General features: G+C 41.2%; 1 protein-coding gene across 1 annotated transcript in view; it reads right to left on the bottom strand.

Moving 5' to 3' along the window:
• Positions 1–20,792, bottom strand: part of MACO1 (macoilin 1) — a 60,574-nt gene that overhangs the window by 33,416 nt on the left and 6,366 nt on the right. The window contains exons 2-3 of the mRNA XM_083455235.1: positions 2,445–2,586; positions 1,161–1,287 (exon numbers count right to left, since the gene is read on the bottom strand). Of these exons, the coding sequence (XP_083311361.1) occupies positions 1,161–1,287; positions 2,445–2,586 (269 nt within the window). The remainder of the gene's footprint in view (positions 1–1,160; positions 1,288–2,444; positions 2,587–20,792) is intronic.

The following is a 20,792-nucleotide window of genomic DNA, read 5'->3' as shown; positions in this document are numbered from 1 at the left end:
TAAAGAAATGAGAGTTGCATAACAAATGTGACAGGGAATGATGGTTCATTTAAAATCGAAAGTGTCAGGTATGAAAGAAGAGACAGCATCACTATTCATTCTTGTAGTGGAAAACAATGGTTTCTCACTGCATATAAGACAAGCCTGAAAGGCTTTCTCAGACCATATTAAATAAAAATATGTGAAGTTATTTGTGGCACATCAACAGCTTTAAAGAACCAACACACTTCCAGTTGTCCAAAGCTGCTCTCTATGGTTGCCTGGAGACAATTCTCATTGACCACAGGCAGCCAAACAAGTGGCTATTTAAAAAGCCACCTACATGGTTTCTGCACCCAATTGTTATCAACACGGTGCTGGAAGAAGTTATGGGGAAAGGGTACCTGTGCTGCTAGTAGCATATGAATCATCACCATAAGTATGTGTATGAAACAATTTTGTATCTTCCTCCAGATCTCCTTATGTTTGCAAACTATCTATCAGAAATCTAAGATTCTTAAATAAGGAAAAAAGCAGTCATAGTAGGCAAACGTTCCTGAAAAACAACTTGCTAATTAGTAGAAGTTTCCCCTGGAATGTGTTCTAAGACACAGTACATTTTTTTGCAGGGAGATTCAACAGGCAGAGCAGTGTCCTGCATGATCTGAGCATGTAACTTAGAATACGCACTAGAATCCTATGCAATGCATAAGTTCTACAGCATGCAAGTAAATGTGGAAAGTATGCCCTGAAAGAAAAAAGAAAATGCACACCCTGAAAGGCCAAGATCCCTAATGCTAAAAATGCAGCGCAGTTCACAATACACTGAGTGCCAGGCCTCAGACTCCAGAGTTCATTCTCATATAAGCAAGCTTGTTTATTTTATTATATTATTGTATCTATATCCCATCCTACCTCTCAAAGAGCCCATGGCAGCAAACACATAAAACATATCCAATATTGATGAGGGCTGGGAAATGTTAAACCTGAAGGCAACATTGTATATTTGAAGACTAAATTCAAATATATAGAGACAATTTGAATTCGGTACTACCAAATTAAGTAACAGGAGGCTGATCTAACTGTGATTACGTGACTTTTGAAAAAATAACCAGTAGCCATTATTTTGCATAATGCTCTAAGATTTACATTTACCGTTAAGTGTAATGAATGTGACCTACCTGTGTGCCAGACATACTGTACCCAAACATACGTGCTGGCAGCAAAAAACAACCACTGTATTGGTATGAAGAGCAGACATATGATATTTGATGTAAATGCTACACAGACGAAAAATACTGAAAAGGCCTACAGAAAAGGGAGAGGGGCAGAAGAAAGAGTATATTAAAATTTAAAAATAATTGCACTGAACAGTCTTTAAACAATGCATTGCAATGGTTTCTAATTTAAGCTTTTAATTTTTTATATTAATCTTTTATATGAATGACAAGTCTTCTATTATCAATATTTTCCTGTTACCATTGTTTCTGATAACAACTGCATTGTAAATGGGCATTTCTTTTACCATAGATTCATATCAGTCACTCCTCAATTTATCACACAAACCAGATACACACAATTTAAAAAATAAAACATGCTTTTTGTCATGTGCTGTTTGGCCCTATGTCACCACAGTGGTCTTTCTGACACTATATTCAGACCTGTAGCAGCAAAGATGGCAAAAGTGTGTCTGAAGACTAAGTTATTGCAGTTTGAGCAAAAAATACTTATCAGAAGTCTTTGTTTCCTTGCAGTGTGCAAGCCTGCTGCTCCATCAACAGCATTAGTGAAGAAAAATCATGCCAACCATTGTGAAATTGATTGACTGATGGATTGCACTTTTGTCCCAGGAGCTCATGGTCCCCTGCTCCATTTTAGCCTCTCAGCCAACCCTGTGGTTAGGCTTAGAGAGAACGACCACATTCACATATTATGACAAACTACAGTTTATTAGGAACAAGCTGCAGCAAGACTTGGTCTCAGACCAGCTGGGAGGGAATGCACAGAAGCTTTTGTTTTTGCTTTTGCTTAACCACAGCTTGCCATGTCATCCAGATTCGGAACTGAGGTTAATAACTACTATTAGTTTTTAAAAGCCAGCTTTATTTATTATTTTTATTTATTTATAAAAGTATTTATATACCACCCTCTCGCAAAACATCAGGGCAATGGATAGCAGTGTTAAGAAACCTTTAAAAGGTGTACAGTACAATAATTAAAATGACTGGCTTCATAGTTAATAACTATTGTTTGACCCTGATGACACAAACCAACCATAGTTAAGGAAAAGCTTCTGAACTCCTCATCTTAGCAGTACAGGAGGAAGAAAAGTAAACTACACAATCCTGAGGTTTACTGCAGCTCATCACATTTCACTAAGCTAGGGTTTAATGTGAAAGTGACCAAAAACTGGTACACACACACACACACACAAAATCACACCAGCACTTTTATGTTATACATACCAATCCCTGGTATCTGAAGGAATCATAAACACTCCTGATGAAAAGCCAGAATGGCCACAGATATTCAAATCTGAATTCCAAGACAAAATCAGCCAGCAGCACAAGGGCCCAAACTACCAGGAATTTCAGGTACAGAAACGTACTGAGAAAGAGAAAAAAGAAAGCAAAGCATTAATTTAGCATACATAGGCATTACCAAAGCAGTCAAAGGAACATGTTTTTCTTGTTGAAAATAAATACATTTGAGGTAACGCTATTATTACATGAAGATGTAATGTTCAGGGAAAGAGGCAGTGTGTTGAAAATGGCATTACTTAATTGAAAACATTTTTAAAAACTTGTTTACTTCAGTTTTAGAGCTTTATAGATCTTTGGCACTATTGTTTTCTGTTGCCAGTTTCATGCTGATGCTGGTTTAAATTTGGTTGTGATATGTCCATGCTACATTTTATGTTTTAAGGTTGTTGTTTTGTTTTGTTTTTTAAAACACAACTGTACACCACCTAGATTTTTTTTGTTAATGGACAGATAAAAATGTTGTAAATAAATAAAAGTTACAAACATGCTGATTGCTTTCACACGGGATGATACTGGTAAGCCAAAAAGCTTTGCTGTACATCATGGCTTGTTGGGAGCAAAACAAACTACAATTGCTAGTTTGGATGATATTCCAGGAATATAGTTCGTTGCTCTCACAAAGAGGGAAGTGAAGCAGGACCTATCTTCACAATTAAAGTACTGTAAACCATTAACTATGGTTTATCATGCCATATGAAAGCAGTCAGTGTATGTAACTGACTTACTGTGACATGTGAACAGGGCTACTGCCCTCCTCTGCCTTCTCGCTCGCTCGCTCGCTTCCTCCCTACCCCTGAGGTGGTATTCGAGGGGTGCCTCTGCAGGCATGCCACAACCACTGGAGAAGCAACTGTGGCAGCTTTCAGATTCTCATGAGAGCCCCGTGAAATCACATGGAGGCCTCCAGAGGCTTCATGCAACCTTCCTGAGACACTGTTAAGTGAGGCAGATCTCACTGGAAGATGCAAAACCCCTGGTAAGCGAGGCTTCAATGGGGACCACAAGTTGGGGTCCAGACGGTGTGCCCCTAGGTATAGATGTATATTTATGCTGCGGCCAAAGCAAAATTTCTACTCCTTTTTAAAGAGGCATATTGCACTACTCTAGAGAACAGCTTCAGCTAGCAGCTCTTTTCATAATTAGAAAGTAAGTATATTTGTAACTGTTGTTAATTTTGGTTTAGTTTTGGGGCATAAGTTTGCAATGCTCACATAATTTGTATTTTGCACAAGTAAAGGATGCAGAAGTCTTGTATTTTTGCCCCAAATTGAATTCCACATAAAAATCAAAGGATGCCAATGCCAAAGTCTCTTTGCAGCAATTTGGAGTCCATAACTGTCACAGGCTTATAAGAGTAGTACAAAAACTTCAGTTCTCATAAAAGTTCAGAGAATTAAGTTGGTGTGAAGGATAAAACTGTTTGCAGCTACACTGCATACCAGCACTGCAGAAAGTGTGAAAAACTATGAAGCTAAGTACTAACAATAGCCTTATTTCATTAAAACACAGCAAGATGCCCCACCTCAGAGTAAAGGAAAGTACCTCAGAAAACAGTCACTGTTTACCAATTAATGACAATGATTATTTCCTAATGCAAGGTGCCATGTAGTATCTTTGCTGGATTAACTTTCAAACAGCATATGATCGCAATTGTTCAGAGAATCACAAGTTGTCCTACATACAAAGCAAGCAGGCATGGCTTATTTATCCAAAGCTTGGTTTGTTTTCCAGATGCTGTTGCCTCATGCCTCTGTAGCTTGGCAAGCATCAGGGATGGTGGGGGTCAAACAAATGATAGTTAAGTAAGGCTGTTAGGTTCAGGCATAATGCCAAGCCATAGTTAAAACAGGCCATGGTTCATAAACCAAAAAATGTGGTTTCACATTGTGGGCTGTTGCCAGAAAACAAACTATGGTTACTCCGCTGGGCTTCAATGTTCAAACAAACCACACTTTGGCTAAACTGTAACTTGGTGTTATGTGCAAACCACATCACTGATAAAGGCTCACCTCAGCCTTCTAGGTTCATTTACACTGCAATTACCTGCATTTCACAGATTTTAAAAGGTAGGGGGTCTGCTTTTTAGTTAATATCTTGATACTCCAAAATAAATGGCCTAAAACAGGCTAGCAATAGTTGAAACTAAACTTTGTGGCTGCTCCCATGCCCCTTATCCCTCCTTCTGCATCCAGGATGAGGTCTATTTTTATTGCAAGTCCTTTATAGGACATGGATCCATAGGAACAATTAAACTGCTATTGCCATATGAGAAAGTGCAAAATAGGAACAATTTTTAAAAATCCAATAAAAACTTACAGCAGCTAATCACAGCATCAATAGCAGTCATGATTTACCCTTGGTGAACAACAGGTTTATTTCTGTACAGAAACAAGTACTACAATGTTGCCTGTGAAAGGCTTGTTGACAACAGGCACTCTTTCCAAACTGAAATAAAGAGGATAACAGATGGATTTACATGAGGACTGGGCCACTATGGCTTGGCATTACGTGAGTGAACTTCAGGCTCACTTGCTTCCTTCTCTGCCTCTTCCCCAACAATCATATTGTAGTTTCCAATTCTGGTTTGGAGGGCAAGCACAAATTATTGTTTACTAGTCTGGATGCAATGGCAAGCTGCAGTTTGCCACAAAAATAAAACATGGGGCAATGAGAGGGAAGGAGAGAGGACACAAGCCTAAGGCTCACTCAGGCAGTGTGAAATAATTGTTTGGCACTATGTCTGACTTTGGCAAGTAAGCCAAGTATTACTCTTCTATGCTTTTCCAGTGGGCCTACTAGAAGTAAACAGAAAGACCTTCAGTGCATGGATCTCAGGAAGAACTGTGCATAACAAACTTAACAGTCAACTAAAAACAAATAAAAACCCATATTAATTTATTTGTATAACCCCTGCCCACTCCAAGTAATCAAGTCAGGCTGCATGGGATACAAAAAGTTAATTCATAAACTTGAACAACCCTCTAGGATCGTTTTACTGCCTGAGCACAACAGAAAGTACCCTTCCCATCTGATGACATCTCACATTCTTTCACCAGAATAATTACTCCATCCAGTTCCTGCGAATAGTTTGAAGAAATTATTTCGAGGGAATGAAATACACATTACACAATAAAGGAAGAGCCAGTTTGGTCATTACAACAGCAATTAAAACTGAACTATTTTCAAGAAGTTAGCAAATATCCACCTATTACTGAGAGCCTTCCCTATCTTTCAAGCACTGGCAATCTCTGAACAATATGCACAATGCTATTTTGCTTTTCAAAAGTTTGCTCTCTTATTTCCAAGTTAATGTCTAAAAGCCACCATACGTGCTGGAAGCCTGTACAACAGAATGGAAACAACTTTATCTGCATAGTTTATAACACCTTATACAATTGCTGGAGAATGATCTCGTAATAAGATATTGTTGGACAAATGTAACCCACCTCCTGGGCTCCGGTTTCATGTGCATACTTCAATGATTTGTCCTGCTCCACCAAAATAACTGTAGCCATAATAAGAGTTCTTAGCTGCTTATATGAAGTCTAGTGCAGACCTGGCATTCCCAATCTCTTAAATGTTATAAAGAGATTGGGAATGTGCCATAGGACTCATGAACTCCCTTGCCCTCTCCTTCCATGGTAGGTTTTAAATATGGCTTAGTGCTACATCTTTAATAATGGCTACGTTATTTATTTAAAGTACCTGCATTGCTGTTCAGCAGGACAAGACGAAGTGTGGATAAGCGAGCGGACACTAGTTCTTGTTACAAAGTGTTCTTTTGGGCAAGGTGAGCTGTCCTTTCTCTTGCTGAAGGATGGGGCCAGACTAATCTCCCTCTTTCCATGATGTTCTTCCTTGGAGGGGGGAGAAGCAGCTTTCCACTGGCTCTAGGTCATCTGGCCCATTGTTTTTAATACAGTATTGGTAATGCTAAGCAGTTTATAACTCTGCGCTGACACAAACACAACACTATACAAGCGCTAATCAATGCAAAAAGAGAGGGCATTTGCACAAGAGACAGGTGGAGGAAGGACCAACATGCTGCAACATGCTCCCTCATGTTCTTAGGTCAGTAGATCAGGAATCTTGTATTTGCATATGGGCTCTAGGCATAATCTCGAGTCAACAGCAGCAACAACATGTCTAGCAGGATAAAGAAACTGCAGTACCTCAAAGACTGCCTCTCCATATATGAAACAGTCCAGAACCTGCAGTCACCATCTGAGGGCTTTCATCATGTGCCCCCTTCACAAAAGGTCCAGAGAGTAGCAAGAAGAGAATGGGCCTTTTCTGCAGTGACTTCCCTTGTGGAATGCTCTCTCCAGGAAGACTCGCCTGGCGACATCCTTATATATCTTTAGGTGCCAGGCAAAAACTTTCTATAACCAGGCCTTGGGCCTTTAGCTACCTATGACCTTTTTGAAGTGGGCAGGATGTTTCTAATGTATTTATTTTTCCTCTTGGTCTTAATGTATCTATGTTGGGCGGAAGTTTGCCTGTTTGTTTGGTCTTTAGTAGCTTTGTGTTCCCTGGGCATGACTAACAAAGTCAACGAAGAAGAAGAAGAAGAAGAAGAAGAAGAAGAAGAAGAAGAAGAAGAAGAAGAAGAAGAAGAAGAAATTTTATATAGTATGAGCAAGCATGCCAGAGGAAGTAAAGAAAGGAAGCCCTGCAAGTAAACCTGAACAGCAGCGCAGAACAATGTTTTCTGAATATTACTTCAAGCAAACAAGCAATTATAGAATCATAGAGTTGGAAGAAACCCTGAAGGTCATCAAGTCCAAGTCCCTGCAATGCAGGAATCTCAACTAAAGCATGCATGGCAGGTGGCCATCCACCCTCTGCTTAAAAACCTCCAAGGAAGGGGAGTGCACCACCTCCTGAGGGAGTTTGTTCCACTGTCAAACAACTCTTTCTGCCAGAAAGTTCTTCCTGATGTTTAGTCAGAATCTCCTTTCTTGTCACTTGTATCCATTGGTTCAGGTCCTACCCTCCAGAGCAGGGGGAAAAAACAAGCTTGTTCCACCCTCCATGTGACAGCCCTTTAGATATCTGAAGATGACTATCATATCTCCTCACATTCTCCTCTTTACCAGGATAAACTTATCCTATTCCCTCAAGTTAGAAGAAAAAGCCACTAAATTAGGAAATGCCTCCTCTGGGCACAAATAGAGGCCTGAGAAAAGAAGACTGATTTGCTTGGTTTCTAGATTTGCTTAATTTGCAGATTCTGCATAATGTTATTAGACATTTTGATCACAAACTTTGCTGAATAAATGAATAGAGTCTTCCCCTTTTGAGCAGGTAGCAGTTTCTCTCACCTAAATCACCCACACTCCTCTGAAAACCAGCCCTGCAGGCTCTGTGCAGGCACCCTGAACAGCAGCACTTACAGCAATTCTCTGGAGCTCAGATTCCTCCTCCATTCTCTTTTCTACACTCATCTCATTTCTCCCTTCTTTTGTTGCACTCCCCACCTTCTCTGTCTTTATGTGCCATTTTATTCCATTGCAGCAGCAACAACAACAACAACAACAATAATAATTTATTATTTATACCCCGCCCATCTGGTTGGGTTTCCCCAGTCACTCCGAGCGGCTTCCAACGAAACACTAAAATACAATAACCTATTAAACATTAAAAGCTTCCCTAAACAGGGCTGCCTTCAGATGTCTTCTAAAAGTTTGGCAGTTATTTTTCTCTTTAACATCTGGTGGGAGGGTGTTCCACAGGGCAGGTGCCACTACCAAGAAGGCCCTCTGCCTGGTTCCCTGCAACTTTGCTTCTTGCAGCAAGGGAACCGCCAGAAGGCCCTCGGCGCTGGACCTCAGTGTCCAGGCAGAATGATGGAGGTAGAGATGCTCCTTCAGGTATACTCGACCGAGACCATCTATGTAAGATGAAGCTGTGTGCAAGAGCTGAATGAAGTATATCCTTAATACAAGCATCAAAAATCAGAAAGTGATTTCCCCCAGTCCTGTTGTGTACCACAGAGCTTTCCCCATGAAGTCAGTGTGCTAGGAACCTGTTGCCTACATCACAGAAGTCACAAACATGTACTAGGAAGGGGCAATTTTCATGCAGTTACTTCTAATTCCCAAATGCTTTGTAACCTTCTGTCATATGCAGAGAGTGAAAGAATGAGTAGGTAGAAGGGCAATGTCTTCAATTCTGTTTGCCCACATCAATCATTGCCCTAACCAAGGGCCCACTGTTCACAACAGAGAGTAGCCTGTAGTTCTCCATGATCCACTTGATAGGCAAACAGTGCCAGAAGAAGGGCATTTGTCACTCCACAGGCATAACTATTTCTTAGTATATGTTCATTCACTGCTGCCCAGTAAAGGCAGGATAATTCCACACTGACATCTGTGGATATGCCTGCTTTAAGCCCACAGCAAAACATCTTGCTTGGCAATGTAATAATCATTCTGTTAGGACTTATAGCAAAGAATCACAGCATGCAGGGTGCTTGCAGACTGTCACTATATTCTGGGGGATTCAGTCACATCTCAGCAAATTCAAGCTGCACAATTCAAGCTGATTCACAGCTCTTGTGAAACAAACCCGCTTCCCTAGAGTATCAGACTGCATAAGGAAAGTAACAGGGAAATACACAGGAAAGTATGGGATAACACTTGCCTGATGTAATGTTATCTAATCTCCCCACAAACAAAACAGGCTGAATGTTCATTAATCAAGTCATATGTAAGTTGTTTGCATTATCACCCTCCCACCTAGCATGCTCTCAAGTTTTTGTTGTTACTCTCAATGCATTATCATGAACACGGGGCTAGCTAACCTGTGGCACTCGTAGATGCTGAGATTATGACCCTCCAATCTAACAGTTCATGATGATGGGTCAGAAAACAGGGCCTTAGACATTGATCTTAATGCATAGGCAGGCTATGACAGCTACAGCCTGGATCAGCAAACTGTGATCCTCCAGACACTGGGGGACTGCAATTCCTATTACCCCTGACCCAACTATTGCCTAAGCTGGCTGGGGCTGATGACAGCAGGAGTCCAGAAGCAACACAGGTTATCTATTCCTGGTGCACTTAGACCTTGTTATCAGGTACATTCTTCTACTGCACCTTACTCTGTCTTATATGATCTAATTGAGATCCCTGCATTGCAGGGGATTAGACTATATGGCCCTCGGGGTCCCTTCCAAGTCTATAATTCTATGATACTACAATTCACACAGTGGGGGTTCTTTCAGCTTTTAGCAGCACAGATTTGTTATTCTCAGACCTAACATGTCATCGATCTATCTAGGCATTGTGATGTGATGGTTGTGACAACAGCCTTATTAACAGAGGATATTCACTACACAGAAGGACTTTGAAAGCTCCCTTACTATTCTGTTTGGGAAGTTTCCAATACATATGAACTACCCTTGAGGAATTAAAGAAAAGGTCCATCCACTTCAAAGCAGTCAGTATTCACAGCCATGGAGCATATGCATGCACTGCCTGGGGCGGGCATGAGGAGTGCGCCCCCAAGGGAGGGTAGAGTGTGGAGGGCGCCCTCCCATGCCCACAGTTCAGGGGAGGAGAGGGGCGGGGAAGTTGCTGTCCATTCTCCCCCTGCTCTCCACCACGGGTCAGGCCTCACCGCAGCCAAAGTGGGATGCTCTCCGCCAGCCGGACCAGATGTGACCTGGAGCCACTGCAGCCGAGGAGCTCTGCTCTCCGCCGCTGGGTCAGAAGTGATCTAATGATAGAGCTGCTGCCGCCAGGCGCAAGGTGTGCCACAGCCAAGGAGGATGGGCAGCATTGCTGTTGCCCACTTGCCTGCTATCATCTCCCGGGTCAGGCCTGACCCAGGGAGTAGAGCTACAACAGGCACAAGTGCTGCAGCCAATGCGCAGCTCCTTCTGGCACTGAGCCAGGCTCCGATAAAGGAACCTGCTGTGGAGGTGCCTGTTTGTGCCCCCTCTCAAAATTGCACCTGGGGCCACAGCCCCCACATGCTATGCCTGAGTATTCAGTCCCTCTAGATTAGGGGTCAGCAAACTAAGGCCCGGGGCCGGATGCGGCCCACCAGGCTCGTTAATCTGGCCTGCAAACTTTGTGGACCCTAACGCCCGCTCGGTCAGTCCCCCCGCTAAACTGGCGCGGTGCGGAAGCCTCGCTACGTGGGGACTGACTTCTGCGACACTGACGCGGCTTCAGATTGGTTGCAGGAAGCTCCCGAGGCCAATCCAAAGCCGCAGACACTCCTGGGTAATGTCCCTTCCTTCCTGCTGAGGCAGCTGCGTATGGCCAAGAGCCGAGCGGGAGGAAGTGGCGGCGGCAGGGAGGCTGCCTCCGTTGCCCAGGCCAGCAGCATGGGCTCTGCGCCCAGCGAACCCCTGGCCAATGCAGAGGACGACGATGACGCTGCTGAAGACAAGGTGGCGGCAGCAGCGAGTGTGGTGGCGGGGGATCCTTTTGGGAGGGGGGGGTGCTTTCAGGAGAGGGGTGCTTTTGGGAGAGGGTGGGTCTGGCCCTCCACAAGGTCTGAGGGACAGTGGACTGGCCACCTCCTGAATAAGTTTGCTGATCCCTGCTCTAGAAGCTTACAAGCACAGCATAGGTGTTATACCCACCCCCACTTTATTTCTAATAACTGGAGTTCACAGATATACTATATAGGAAGGAACCATTATCAGCTTTCATGGCTAATGACCACTGATAGGTGAATTTTTTAAAGGGTTGGATATATTCTTAGAGGAATGGCCTAAGTCAGTAGTCTGTGCTGTATCTTGTAGTAGTTAATTTCCTAAGTTAATTATGTGCTGCATGATGAAGTACTTCTGTTTAGCCTGTCCTCAACCTACGGCCAAATCAATTCCATTGGTTCCAAGTTCTATTATGCACACAGAGTTCTATAATTAGAGAGGAAGAAAAAATGGTGTCTGTGTCTACTCTCGCTACACAGGGAGTTCTCAAACTTTATACCTCCAGGGCCCACTTGATACAGCTGAAAATTACAGAGGCTCACTAGTCAGAAAATGGTGGCAGGTATGAGTCAGAGTTTGTCCTAAACAGCTTACCATTACCAACATAATTTTCTACAGATACAGTGGTACCTCGGGTTAAGTACTTAAATCGTTCCGGAGGTCCGTTCTTAACCTGAAACTGTTCTTAACCTGAAGCACCACTTTAGCTAATGGGGCCTCCTGCTGCTGCTGCGCCGCCAGAGCACGATTTCTGTTCTCATCCTGAAGCAAAGTTCTTAACCTGAAGCACTATTCCAGGGTTAGCAGAGTCTGTAACCTGAAGCATATGTAACCTGAAGCGTATGTAACCCGAGGTACCACTGTACTGTTTTATTTATTTTATAGTACAGTACATTGTGTATTGCTTAAATTTTACGGATCAATGGTCTCATAAGATAGTAAAATTCATGTTATATTGCTGTTTTAGGGGTTGTTTTTAAAAGTCTGGGACGGATTAATCCGTTTTGCATTACTTTCCATGGGAAATTGCACCTTGGTTTTGGAACGCTTTGGTTTTGGAACAGACTTCCTTAACAGATTAAGTTTGAGAACCAAGGTACCACTGTATAAGAAAAGGCAAAATGAGGCGTAACAAGGTAAAAGCTACCCTAGAATTACAGGGAAGTATAAGTTTAAATAAACAACTATATTCCTTATCTTGAGGCTCCTTTGGCAAGGTGTAGCATTCCTCCTACACTCTGATTTATTGCTAAGTTATAGAGCTGGATGTTGTAGGTTGTATGTAACCAATTATACAAGCCAATTTGCTAGGAACAGCAGTATGTAAGATACTCTTTCAGAGTAATGGGATTCAACCAAGTGGATTTTATATCAAACTTTTCTCCTCTAAAGGCCTATTCAGATTTTTTTTGGAAAAGTTACGTTATTTTTCTGTAGGAATGTATTGAACCTGCTATAATCACTTGGTTCTTAGTTTGTCTTTTATAATTGGTTTTATTTAGGCTGTGATTTTGTATTTTACACATTGCATTTCATCTTATTGGGCAGCTGAATAGGATAAACATCTGGCAGACTGACAGAGATGCAACACATTATCTTACTGTACTAACACCTGATGGCAAATGTATATACATATGCATTGTATGTGTGTGTGCTTGTGCGCGCGCATATGTTTATATATATGGTAGACACATATGAAGCGTTTTAAAAAATATATGCTACAGAGCCCATCCCATTCCAGTTTAGCCCTGCCACTCACAACTAAGAACATGCAGAAAATTACTGCAACAGTTCCAAAAGATGCTTAGGAGAGGGCAAAAGTTCCACAATTGTGGGAATGTCACTTAGAAATATTTTTCTAGCTCTGTAGTGCGGTGTTAGTATAGAAGCAATTTATTCACAACAAGCAAATGTTCCTGAACAGCAGGTCTGATGAGATAGAAACTGCAACTCAGCTGAAAAACACAAGAGGTCAGAGAAGATAAAAAGACTCAGGAAGCAGTAAAGCAGAATATAAGAAATATTACTCACGATGCCAGGGTTAACACAGTTTTCACATTGTAGTGAATTTCATTTCTGGTTAAACTAAGGCCAGGTGATTCAGAAATGTCGAAGGAGGTTAAAAAGGTAGCTTGCAAAAAAAGTGGGGAGGACATCTGGCCGCTTTGTAATTGGTTATGCTACACAGAAGCTGCATTACAGCACATTCATCTAGCTCAGTATTGCCCAATCTAACTGGCAAGGGTTCCTGAGGGTAACCCAGAACCTATTGAATACTATAAGGTATGTGTTCTATCAATGAGTTATTGTTCCCTGTTCAGAAAAAAGTAAGATAGTTTTAAAAATGCAACATACACCCCACTTCCACTTTGTTACCAGAGAAAGGTGACTATGGATCATAATTTCCTCTGTATGTGCACTGCCGTATTACTGACAGGAACTCTCAGGGGTGTAGACACTGGGTGTTAACACTGCACTACTTGTGCATCATGTTTCTATAAATAAATGGAATATATACACCTACACTAGCTGCTAGAGACATTCTATCTTTTAGATGGGTACCTGCTCCTGCTGTATTGTGTGAAGTGGCCCTCTGACACTATAGTTCTTCAGTTGTGCCTATTTTAATATTTTATTAATTCATCAATGCACCACAATGCAGTGGTGTACCCCTTTAAAATAAGGTGTATTTGTCTTTGCTTAGTTTTAAAAGATACTAAATTAACACATGTCATTATTGAGAAGCTGATCTAGCCCATTATGAAAACTGAACAGCAGCCAAACAAGCAAGAATTTAAGTTTCAGCGCCTTCAATTGCGCGCACACACACACACACACACACACACATAGCATGCTGATCTACCAAGGTAGATCAGACTCCTCCATACTGCAGATGAGGTTCAGATAATATTAAGTTGTCCTGCATTTAGCTAACTTGGTGGCCAAAGGCAAAAAAAAAGAAAAAGAAAAAAGAGCTACATACGTACATGCAATTGAAAGGGTTGGTGCAGGAGGGAACAAGTATTCTGTTCTTCCTCCACACCCAATATAGAAATCAAGCTGGTGGCTACAGCAGAGAAGCCCCCTCCTCCACACCCAGCTTCTTCAAGACAGACTGAGCCTCCTCTTGAAGCCCCCATCCTCAAAAAGTAATAAACATACCGTAGTTGTTCTTAAAGTTTTTAAATGCTCTTACTTTATTTTTAAAATTGTTTTGCTGTGCTGCTTTTTCATTTTCTGCACTGGGCTCCTTTTGAAGGATAGGTGGGATAAAGTTGTAATAAGCAACAACAACCAGTTGCCTATTTGAAACAACAAGCAGGACATGAGCACCATTCAGTACACCAGAAAGTGGTAAGCATATGCTTAATAATCCCATAGAAATTGGTGAGAACACTCAACTTGATTGCACTATGCACCTCCCACATTTATTTGAAATAAGTCAACTATAAAACATTGTAATTGAAATGAATTCCTATGCCACATGTGAAAAGGGAGAAGAGGGGAAGAATCAAGTTCTGCTCCCCCCCTTTTTTAAAGAGCACCTTGGGTAAGAGAAGCAAGATCATTTAATCAAAAGAAGTAAAACAGGAAGAAAGCATAAGACTTTGATTATCATATTGCTTTCACTATCTGTGGGAGTTCATTAAATATCTATGCTATTCCTCCATATGGAATAGGATAAACTCAAGCATCTGAGAGCATGGTTTGTATAAAGCAAGGGTTGTCAATGTGGTACCCACCAGATGATGTGGATTCCAATGCTCAGCATCCTAAACTAGCATGGTCGACAGCTAGGGATTGCAGGAGCAATAATCCAAAAATCTGGAGGGCACCATGTTGGCAAGCCCAGTATAAAGAAAGCATTGCAGATGGATATGACAACAGCATGGAATCCATGGTGTGTTAAAAAGCAAGCATGGAGTGACAGGGTACACTATGATGAAAGTGACTCTGTATGTGACCTTAGTGGCCATTCTGGAACAAAGCAATATTAAAAAATGCTAAATTACTATAATTCAACAGATTCACTTGTGGACTGAACAGAGACAAATAATGTTTAGCACATTATATGTGTTAATTGATATTCCAATGCCAGAATGTCTTTGTTATCAACAACCATTTTGTTAACTACCATCTTTAATTAGCAACTTGTCACTGTACTTTTCTCCATTTCATTTCCCTCTGAACTCATTCTTTCACGTATTCATTCACTGTTTATAATCCCCACCCTCCAAACAAATGTGTAGATAGACAGATAGATAGATAGATAGATAGATAGATAGATAGATAGATAGATATACACATGCAACTGATGAAGTGGACTGTAGTCCACAAAAGCTTATGCCATAATAAATTTGCTAGTCTTTAAATTTCCACAAAACTCTTTTGATGTTTTTAACAGAGGAAGAATACATTAAAATGGAAATCAAAATCTACCAGTTTAATTTCAAACTCCTCTCCAAACTAAACCTGCAGAAGATTGGCATTAAGTGCTATCAAAGCTAGGCAATGTTACAAAGAGCTGCATCAACAATGAAATGAAGGCTTTATTACAGGTGGTGTCAAGGAATAGAGACGTCAAAGGCTATTTTTAACAAAAAATAAGCAGCTACAAATTAAGAGTGCAAAGAATAAAAGGAGAGAATATATCAAATTGAAGAATGTCACTTTGAGATAAAGACTTTTAATACAGGCAAACGAGGAGAAAAAAAAGAAAAGCCCAATCAACTCAAGATGACTGAAAGATTGTACACACACAGTTTTGGCAGCAAGCACCACTCTTTACATATGAGAGATATGACAACAAGCAATTAGAAAGTAGCACGTGCCAATTTCTTAACTAACTAGATGGGGAAATGGGGGTGGGGAAGTTCCAGCAAAAATGCCAAAGGGAAATAATTAATATTTGGCAACCCCAAATATTCTAGAAAAAGACTGAAGTTAAAAAAAAAGGCAGCTGCCTCATATCAGAGCAATATGATGTCACGGTCTATGAGCATTTAGTTAAAACTCCTCCTTATATTTGCTAGTCTGTGCCTAAGAAAAGGGGAGGAGAAGCTAAGTAAGTTTTTGTAAAGGTTCTCTGCCTGACCTTACTGAGGGGCAATTCTATATCATCCTAAGTTCAATAGAAGCCGCCACAGTAACACAACTGTACATAATACTGGGAAAGCAGGATCAATAATACTAGTCTGTTTTCAGGCAACCATTCCAAAATTATCTATCGTCTGCTCAGAAAGGATATTTAGTGCAGTAATGCTGGCATTTGTATATTTTAGAGCTCATGTAGGTAAAGAACTGCAAGTTTTGAAAACTCAAATACAGAGAAGACTAGCTTCAGAGAGAGGCAGCTAGGTTCAAACTCTTCTTGCTGGGTTATTCATCCATGCATTTCTAATGTTTGCATTCTGAAACAGTGCAGAGAATTATATTACCGTATTGGCCTGAATATAAGCCTCACTCCCCCCCCCCCCCAAATTCCAACTATAAAAAGTTAGTGTGGCTTAAATTCACAACCTTACAAAAATGGGCTTTTATGATATCACTGCTGAAACAGACATATGGTAAAACGAAACAGGTTTGAGTGCCTGTGGAATTTTAAGAGAGTGGCTTAAATTCGGGTATTGTCTCCCCCCCCCTTCGAATTTTAAACATGGAGCTTATATTCGGGTGCAGCTTATATTCAGGCCAATAGGGTAATTTTTTTCTGAGTGTGAACCCCTCCTAATTGGGGCTGAATGGTGCTTTTAGCAATGTTGCTGGAAGATAACTCTTTAGACAAGGAGACAGCACAGAGGACCACACAAGTGTGCTTTAAGCAATTATGGGCAGGTTACACAAGAAGATGGACTCCCAGCCTTCCACACTACAGCAGCACTGAAGCAGTAAGATGGAATATAATGCAGGCTTCTAGGACAAGGCCTTGTAAACTTCAACTCTGTAAGAAATCAGCTCATTTATAGTTGCTTTAGACCACTGGTATTCAACTGGTGGTTCAAGACCCACTAGTAGGACCCACTAGCAGCTGAACAAGACCACTACCACCATGCAAATATATGGTAATAAATAGATCCCCAACTGCATGTTTGAGTGCTCGTCTCAAAAAGTTGAAGATACCTGTTTTAGAGCACCCACTGAAAAGATACACACCATCCATCTTCCTCTTAAAAAAAAAAAAAAAGAGAGAAGAGAATTATAAGAACTTCATCACCATTCCAGGCTATCCCTTTGAAAGACTCCATAATATAAGCTTTGTCTATTGGCTTTTTGTTTTTGTTTTGTTTTGAATTTAGCTTCAATTCTATTCCAAAATTTGAATATTACATGCCATGAACCAGCAGAGCCTTGGGGGGGGGGGCTGTTGTTATTTATGGCGGCAGCAACACCACCACCACAGTGTGTCTTGACACTTCAGATGTTTTCAATAAAAGAATGTCTCTATCAAAGGGAGTTCAGCCCTGGGAGCAGTCACTTAGTGGACAAGGAAAAGGGAATTAAGTATATGTCTTTAATACAACTAAATTGAACTAACTGTAAATATCACTGTAAAAATGGTTCTTTACTGAAGTCCTGAGCATCAGCGGCGGAGCATATGCCTGCGCTGCCCAGGGTGGGCATGCTCCCGAGGGGGGCGTGGCGTGGAGAGTGCCCTCCCAGGCACAGGATAGCCACTCAGGTGCCCAGAACGGTGCGCGTGCCCTGCAGCCAGGGCCGGAGCGAGCCACCCACCGGGGTGGATCGTGCCACCCATGGCGGACATTCAGTTTGGGGTAGGCTTGGGAGTTGTGGGCATGCGGCGTGCTGAATGTCAACCCCCTCAGTGACGGCACCCGGGACTGTCTGCCCCCACTGTCCCCCCCTTCCTACACCCCTGCTGAGCACTGATGTTTTAAATGCCTTGCCACTGAAGCCAGAAACACCATTAGGTCCATTAATTTCAATGGGTTTACTCTACTCTGAATAAAGCTTAGTTGGCTACAACCCAGAGTTTTTACTTGCTTTCTATTATCATTATGTCTGCATACAAGTTGAAGAAAAATACAGTATAGGAACATGTTGTTGTTTTTCTAAATTCTGTTGGGAAATTGTTGATTGTTGTGAATCTTGGTCAGCTCTCTCCCAGCCAGTCCTATGATCCACTGTACTAATACCCCTTGTTCACTGTGCTATGATTGAAGTGGTCCCTTAGGACTGAGCTGTCCAAAGAATTAGATAAAGACTCTTATAGGCATGAGTCCAGATGTGACGGGGAAGAAAAACATCCCCTTCTCTCTTTTACCACACAGTTCAGCAAAGTAGCTCCCCTACTGTGCAGTCCGCATTTCATGTACAACTATGATACTACTATATAAAGATTGCTGCTACTTTAAGGCAGATCAAGAAAATACCCTAACTTGAAAGTGTGCAGACCATGACTAATGTGATTACATGCAGCATCCCTCTCATGTCATGACCTACTGATTATAGAGTCAGAATAGGTGATATAAGAAAGGACAGAAGAGGAAGAGCATTTAAAAAAAATAAGAAAAAGCATCTTTGATATGCATCAAAGAGGCTAATCATCATTAGCACACGCTTCTTCTTTCTCAAACAGCATTTAAAGTCTGCCAAGGAGGCATGCTTGTAGAAACTGTCAGTAAGAAATAAAATGACAAATAGGAAATAAAAGTTACAGTCCAGGTAAAACAAGCCCTAAAATCAGCATGATTCATCAGTACTGGGGACATACATAGAGCTGGCACATTGGGAAATGACAAGAAGAATAAAACTTCTGGCATTCCATTACAATCCCTTCCTGAAGCAGAAAACTTAAGATGAAATTTATGATTTATAACGGTCTTCTAAAAACTGATCAGAAATTTTAGGGCTATGCAAACAGAGTATTTTGCAATTTCTAAAGCGTTTCACTTCTCAACTAAAATACTCTCAAAATGTTTTTGCTATCCAAAAAGGAAAAGAAACTGAATATTTTAGAAAGAGTAGTAAAATGAATTTTTAAATGCTAAAGGTAAAACACGTCAAGAACAGGAGCCCAACAACAAATCTACAGACAAATGTGAGTTTCTAAACAGGATTTAGATAAGAGATGGCCAACAGTACTGCATCCAGCCATCCAGCATATGCCAAGTCACAGATGGGCAATGTGGTACTGCCCAGGCCAGCAGCAATATGTGAAGTGCCAATAGCTGCGCACAAGGCTCTGCGTCTAAGCTGGTCAGGCACACATTAGTCTCCCAAGCACTGAATGGAGGTCTCCATCTTGTGTCACAGAAGCAACTGGGGCATCCCTCCCTTAGAACTCAAAAGACTGAGGGGTGGGGTGGCTCCGAAATGACACTATACTGTACAGTAATGTGTGCTGCACTGAACTTAGACAGTGCTGGGGCCTGAAAATGGATCCAGGCTGCCCCGTTTAGACAAAGATATTCAGGCTACAGTACAGAAAGAAGATTCCTAAGCACAAAATGCCCATTAATGAACTGTAATCTACACACTGCACTGAAGAAACCCATGCAGGAATTTCAGTACATTAGTGTTCACCATAAAAAGAAATATCTGTTTTATATGTATTTGCTCCTACCTACTGCATCTACAGATCCCAAGTGTACTATAAATAGAACCAACAGATTATCACGGCCCATGATTTTCAACAATCTGCTTTTCAGCTCTTTCTGAACATCTAAAATTCTCCTTCAAGAATGTTTTAGTCATACAACTGAATTCAATATTCCTTTACTTTGCTTTTGCTAAGGAATTCCAAGTCCACCATCTTGACCAGCAGGCTCAAGAATGCCTAAGAAATCACTTAATGATCCACCACTTAAGGAAGCATTAAAAATTCAATTCTTAAAATAAAAAAACTTGGATTTAAATACTCTTGATACAGCATGATCAATGTCACGTTATTTTGCTATTTCAGAACACAAACAATGTGTCTCTGACATCTAGAATGCAATTTTGAAACACGAATGATTTTTTTTAAAAAATATGTAATAAAAACTTGCCAATAAATCTGGATTATTGTTTTCAATTTCTAAACATTGTACATTGCCTTGGAGCACAGGGTCAACTTATAAATAACTACATAATCATTTTAGACCAAGTTTGGAGCAAGCCCTACAATATGCTAGGGATTGCTTGCTGAAAGGATATCCCACACCTCAAAAAATGAATAGTGTACTACCTTCCCACTTTGATACTGCAAGTCTCACCCACACATGCTTCTTGACGCAAAAAGCGATCAAATGAATGTACAGTGAATTCAAAGTAAAGAACACTTGAAAGACAGTACAATTTCTTTCTTTAAATATCACCTGCGCAGGATTCTTCCCCCCCACCTGTTTCTTTTGCAACCTCTTGCATTTTCGTTGCTTTGCTTTCCAAAAGGAGCAATGTTGCAGAAAAATATTTCAGATGAAAACCTGCACAACTAGTCCCATGAGACCATGGGATTTGTTTAGACTTGTTTTTCTTGAGCAGCAGACCCACCCCCATCCTACTGGGTGGACCACATAGCAGACTATTTTGGAAGTTGAGAGGAGTTGGTGAAACTCTTAAGAGAGGGAAGATACCAGCTATTTAACTCAAAAATTATACTGGGCGCATTTACATAGCCGCAGTAGAAGGCCAGGTGAGAAGGCACAGGGTACTTCATCAGCTTGGCTTGGAGCAATTACCACTTGACTCTTCCCCTCCCCAAACAATGACCATCCCATCCGGTCATTTTATCAATTATGTAAGAACAGGTGCCTACTTTCCTTATTTTTGTTATCCCGCCCTATCATTTTCCCTTCTGCATTGTGTCTTTTAGGTTG

This window comes from Podarcis tiliguerta (genome assembly GCF_965153285.1).
Source record: "Podarcis tiliguerta genome assembly, chromosome: 8".
NCBI lineage: Eukaryota > Metazoa > Chordata > Lepidosauria > Squamata > Lacertidae > Podarcis > Podarcis tiliguerta.
The sequence above is the reverse complement of the archived record's forward strand: the minus strand, read 5'-3'. Positions and strand labels throughout refer to the sequence as shown.